At 47.9% G+C, this 6,144-nt stretch overlaps 1 protein-coding gene across 4 annotated transcripts in view; it reads right to left on the bottom strand.

The window, feature by feature from the left end:
• The window catches only part of MYO18B (myosin XVIIIB), a 262,880-nt gene that overhangs the window by 186,656 nt on the left and 70,080 nt on the right, over positions 1–6,144 (bottom strand). For all 4 annotated transcript variants that reach the window (XM_023513322.1, XM_023513320.1, XM_023513324.1 and 1 more), the window contains 3 exons: positions 5,443–5,635; positions 2,221–2,301; positions 31–178 (listed from right to left, as the gene is read on the bottom strand). In XM_023513322.1, coding sequence (XP_023369090.1) covers positions 31–178; positions 2,221–2,301; positions 5,443–5,635 — 422 coding nt within the window. The remainder of the gene's footprint in view (positions 1–30; positions 179–2,220; positions 2,302–5,442; positions 5,636–6,144) is intronic.

Here is a 6,144-nt window from a genome sequence, read left to right as displayed (position 1 = left end):
AGTGCCACCCCCACCTCCTTGCTCCCTTACCTTCAGCCCCAGCTCCTTTCTTCTCAAAGGCCGCACACAGGCGCTCCAGGATCGTGCTGTCACTGGAACCCTCCATTCGGACCTCTTCATCCAGGACAGAGAAAAGGCCCTTTGCATCCTCGGTACCTCCTCCAGCTGGTAAGCGGACCTGGCAGGAGACCAGGATATGCTGAGGGGCCCTGATCCCCTTCAGGGGCTTCTCTTCCCACTGACAGGGAGTAGTGGGATCCAGTTCTCAATCACCAGGACTCAGAATGTTTCTGTCCCAACATAGGTGCCCATTCACCCCCAGACTCTCAGTACTGAAGCCACAAAACTGTAACAGCCTGTCAGTTGCAAAGGGTCTGAATCCTGCCTCTGTCCTCATCTTCTGTGTGACCTGGGGCAACTTACTTCTCTGAGTCGCATTTCTACCTGAATACCCTCCTCAGAGAGGTGTGGTGAGGATTTCTGCAAATTGCCCAATTCTAGATATACATGGGCAGCTGGTCTATTTGTGCATAGCCAAACATGAAAGGATTAATTCTATTTGCATCACTTCCTCTTAGAAGTCTTTGTATTTTTAAAACCAAAATCTTTGGGGGGAAAAAAACAACAAGCACTCAAAGAACATTTTAAGGAAGAAGGTGAACTTGATCCAATACCACAGAATGGAATTTTAAATCTAGCTGCAGGCTTCAGAGACCACCTAATCAGCCCTGTCATTTTGCATATGGGAAAGTGAAAGAATCCTGGGGACAGTAAAGCATTTATCCAAGGGCCCATGAGGAGTTGGTACAACCCGAAACAGCACCCAGTGGTACCGTAATATGCATAGTGACCAACTATCTAGAGGTACTCAAGAAATAAGACTTTCAGTGCTAAAGCCAGAAAAGTCTTGTGTAAACCTGGACATTTGGTCATTTATACTGGGAAATCCAGAGGCCCAGGGAGCAGAAGGGCCACACCCAGGGTCTCCTGGAGAGTCACAGGGGCAGAGCTGGAACTGGTATCCTGGCCCTTCACCTTGGCTGTCCTCCTTGGGTTTGACACTGACACCAAGTTGTCCTTAGAAGGCAGCTATTCACAGCCACAGGCCAGTGGCCCTGGGCTCTACCCCACCTTTCCCAAGGAACACTGCTGAAACTTCCTTCCCCTTCCAAGGAGAGGCACAGCTGAGGAAGCCTGGTGGGGAGGAATGCCGACCCAAATCTATGCCGACTGGAAGCAAACACGTGGCTAACAGCTGGCAAGACTCACACACAAGACAGCTTTGCAGTGGCAGGTGCAACCCACTATAGAGTGAGGAAAAGCTTGCAAGTCACCCCCTCACCGCGGGTCAACAGGAGACAAGGCATGAAGCAAAGGACAGCCTGCAGAGCCAAACACGAGGGAAATGCCGCCTGCAGGCCACCTCCTTGGGCCAGTACCACACCAGCTATGCAGCACCTCACTGATGCTCATGACAACCCCAGGAAAAGTATCACTCCCACTGTGGAGGAAGAAAACTGAGGCTTAGAGAGGCGAAGTGATGTGCCCAAGGTCACCAAGACGGGGCCGAAGCATAGCAGTTGCACAGCCCCAGCACTTTCATGCCAAAACGTGAAGGAGGCAAACAAAAGGTCAAGCGGAATAATACAGTTTGGGGTGGAGCAGAGGTGCCACTCTGGGGTCAGCAAGGGGGGTTCTAGGGAGGAAAGGGAGCTAAACACTCAGGGTAACCCCCAAACTAATGTCTGTCTGCCCCCAAGGGAGTTCAGGGGCCTGGACCAAACAGCACCCCCATCCTTTATTCCCCAAGGCTCCCCGTCTCTGCCTGGACATCGCAACTTCATCGGTCAGGCCCTCTGATCTTTCCAGACCACAGTGGCTTGGAGGGCCCCAGCCAGGGTCCTGGGACTGCCTTCAGCTCAGACCGTGGGCTCCCAGGCACGAGTCTGTCTCCTAGCACATGGAGGCAGTGTACAGCAATGGTTCTCAACCCGAGGACATGTGAATCTCCTGAGTTCCGGCAACACTCCAAACCTACCCACACAGAGTCTAGGGGCGGGGGTCCCTGGCACAGGCATTTCTAACAAGCCCCGGGTGAGGGTGGGCTTCTAGGTGCAGACAGCATTGAGGACAAGCAGTTTAAAGATGTGATTCCACTGGTGTTTCAACCAAAAGGCCACATGGCATCTGAGAGCCTTGGTCGGCGGGGCCCTGTGTTACCTGGGAGGGATTCTGATCCACGACAGCCACGGTGGGCCCTGGGGAGGCTTCTGGGAGGTCGAACTGCACAGGAACACCTTCCTGAAAAAATCACAGCATTTAAAAGTTAGGTCCTTCAGAGAACGGAGTGGAGAAGGGAACTTCTGGAGGACAAAGCGGCAAAAACATTCACTTCTCCTTGGCCTTTTCAAATTATTGTTTATATCATGGTAAAATAAACGCAGCATGAAATATACATTTTTAAGCATTGTCAAGTATATAGTTCAGTGGTGTTGAGTGCCTTCCCATTGTTAAACAACGGCACCAACATCTATCTCCAGAACTTTACTCATCCTTCAAAACTGAACCTCAGAACCTCTGAAACAAAAACTCCCTCTTTCCCCCACCAATCCTGCCCCCCGGCCACCACCATTCTACTTTCTGTCACTGTAATTTTGACTATTCTAAGTGCTATACATAAATAAATCACTGGTGACTTGTCTGTTTGCTTCTAACTTATTTCACTTAAGATCATGCCTTCAAGGTTCATCCACGCTGGACCATTTTGTCAGAATTCCCTTCACTTTAAAGCTGAATAGACCTCCCCGTGCGCATGCGTAGTTCTTTTTGCGGTTCCTTTTGTGTCCAAGGCCGTCTACACTTAGAGTCGCTTCCACAGCTTGGCTGCTGTAAATTACACTGCTCTGCACACAGGTGTACGAATGCTTCCTTTAGTTCCGGAGTTTAGCTCTCGTGCACATGTGCTCAGAAGTGGAACTCTGAGTCACACAGTAATTCTCTTTTTAATATTTTCAGGCACCTCATTCTGCTTTCTAGAGTGGTGGCACCATTTCACATCCCCACTCCTCCCGCACAAACGTTTCCGTTCCTCCATATCCTCGCCAACACTTGTTATTTCTGGGTGTTGGTTGGTCTCTTTGTTTTGATAGTGGCCATCCCCGTGGGTGTGGATCGGGTTTGCCTCTCCCTTATCCTTGGTGATGCTGAGCGTCCCTACGCGTAAATTTGTAAATCTTCTTTGGAAGAAGTTTCCAGTTTCCACTGGGGTGGCCTGGCTGTTTTGCGATCATCTCTCCTTGGCCTTTGTAGGAAAATGAAGGTAACAGATCAACAACATCCCAATACTGTCCTGATATTCTTCAGTGTTGTTATAAATCACGGTGAGAGCTTTGTCAGGTACTGATAATTCAGCATAAACTTTTTAAATATTTGCTGATAGCCTAACAAAGTACTAAGATGGGTGCCTGGTGCTGGAGGGAACAAGCATAAATGAGGGATAATAATTTCCAGAAACGTCCATACAATGCTGTGTTGTTCATAATGCCTTGTTCATCGCAGTGTTGTTTATTAGGCCTTGAACTTGGAAGCCACCCAGATGTGCACAGAAGAGTTAAGATAGATCAAATATAACCATTGAAGTGCCTGTTCATGGAGACTTGCAAATGGCAGGAGGCAATGTGAATAGTGTAATACGAGAAAAATAACGTGGTTAAAAATGACTGGTACAATCCAGAGAACAGTAACAGTGGTTACCTCTGGGTGTGTGGCTAAAGAAGATTGTCTTTGAGGCTTCTTTCTATTTCTATGCGCTTTTCAGTGTTTTAATAAAGAACACGAATTACTGTGATAATCAGAAATAACTGAAATATTATGGGGAAAAATATAATAGCTGCTAGCACATTACAGAATGCTTGATACAGAATAGACACTTCCTATCCTACTTAATGAAATGCCCAAAACAGCCCCTTTAGGGAGGATAACAAAAATGATCATAAAAACAACCTTGGTTCTCTGTTTTTTCCATATCCCCACTCTTTGCAGACTGAAATTGCAGCTTCTTTATCAAAAATGGAGCTTATTTTCCCAGCCCTTTGAATCAGTGCTTGGAATTGGACTTTCTGTGACTGAGGGGACATAGCAGAAATGATTCTGTGCCAGTTCCAAGCCTGGGCCCCATGGTGCCCCGAACATTTCAGCTCACTCCTGTGGAGCCTGCTCAGCACCATGAGAACAGCCTGGGCTAGCCGCCTGAAGGACTTGATGTTTGTGGAACAGGGATGAGGTCATCCCAGCACACAGCCAGCTGACCTGCACACACCTACAAGAGCCCAGCCATAATCATCACTGCCAATTGCCAGACTTACTGCTGACCCCAGACTCCAGAGCTGTCCCAGCCAAGGCCCCGAGAGCTGCCTCGGTTACCCAGAGGCTTGTGAGCAATAAGCAAAGCTTTTGTTCTTGTTGTTTTTAAATAATCCCCTATATTTGGTGGTGGTTCATTATGCAGCATTATTGTAGCAAATGGTAACTGCTGCAAGAGTGTTATGTTCTCTATTTTTCATGTGAAGAAATTGAAGATCAGAGAGGCTGAGTGACTTTCCTAAGGCCACACAGCCGGTAAGTGACAGTTAGGTCACATCAGTGTCATTTGTTTGAGGTCCATTCCTGTTGATGCTTTCATTTTTACTGCTGTCTCAGATCCAGCCCAAGAAATGGCCATAATTTCAATACCTAGCATTGTATCAATGAAGAATATGCATATTTCTAATGTTCTTCCCTTAGTACTTGCTGGCGTCAAAGTGGACCTTCAGGGAATATCATAGGAGCAGGTCTGGGGGGGCGTATAGGGTACCAGCAACGTCTTCATTTCCCCTGGGATACAGACACACCTATGTTCCTTCAGATGAATTCACTGAGCTGTGCACTTCTGGTTTATACACTTTTCTTTACAAATGTTATATTTCAATTTTAATATCGTTGCTAATGAGAAAGGGCTGTCAGGACCATGCTGGTACATGTCACCTGGCTCCTTCACACAGTTTTTCTAGACTGCTTCCTAGAAGTGGAATTGCTGGTTCCTAGGGTCAGTGCCTTTTCAGATTTGTGGGAATCACTACGTTGTGTGCACAGCAGTGTGCAGTCCGCTGTTTCCACCCGCCCACGGCACATGACGGGCTTTCCTTGTTGTGGAAGAACCGGCCAGCCTAAAGAAAGAACCTACCTTCCCTGGTGCTTCTGGACTATGGGGTTCAGGAGGCAGCAGGGAGGCTGGGCTGCAGAGGAAGTTGCAGAGGGGGGCCGGGCCCTGAGCAAGGGGGTTATTCCCTGTGAAGCAGAAACAGTGAAGCTGGAGCCTCCTGGGGTCGGGCAACCACCTTTTGCTGTCTGACCTCACATGCGCCTCTGAGTGCTGGTGACAATCCCCTTCTAGCCTGGCCATACCGCTCGGTATCGCTCCAGCGTGGAGACAAAGGTCCTCTGATAGAACAATAGCTGTAAGCGCTCGTGGACATAATTGTGGCACAGCTCCTCAAAGGTGGCCGCCCGGTCCTTGCCCTGGTGCCGGGGATTCTGGAAGCCTGGAGAGTCCACCACCATGATGGAAGCCATGGAGAGATGGTGGGAGAAGAAAGATCTGGGGAGAGAGGAGAGCAACTGGAGATAGCACGGAATCTGAGAGCCTGCTGGTCCAAGCCTCTCACTCCCCATCACAGAGATGGAGAAACTGAAGCGCAATGCATGCTGGGTGTGTTGGAGATCTGGTAGATCTGATTTCAAATTCAAAGTTACTACCTACAGGCTGTGTGACCTTGGGCAAGTTACTTAACCTCTCTGAGCATGCATTTTCTCAACCATTAAATGATGATGAGAGTTAAGTACACTGACTCCAAGGTTTACAATAAGGATGGGAGAAATTAAAGTGTGAGTAGGATCACCCAGCAAATTGACTACAAAGACTCGAGCCTCCATTTAGAAAAATTGACATGTACCCTTATAAGATGAACCACATCTTAACACAATAACTAAGGAAATGACATGAAGGCTATGTTAACCAGTTTGATGAAAATATTTCAAATTGTATATAAAAACAGCATACTGTACCCCATGACAATATTAATGTACACAGCTATGATTTAATAAAAA

The sequence above is a fragment of the Otolemur garnettii genome, unplaced genomic scaffold (assembly GCF_000181295.1).
Source record: "Otolemur garnettii isolate 467f Iridium unplaced genomic scaffold, OtoGar3 scaffold00038, whole genome shotgun sequence".
NCBI classification, from domain to species: domain Eukaryota; kingdom Metazoa; phylum Chordata; class Mammalia; order Primates; family Galagidae; genus Otolemur; species Otolemur garnettii.
The sequence above is the reverse complement of the archived record's forward strand: the minus strand, read 5'-3'. Positions and strand labels throughout refer to the sequence as shown.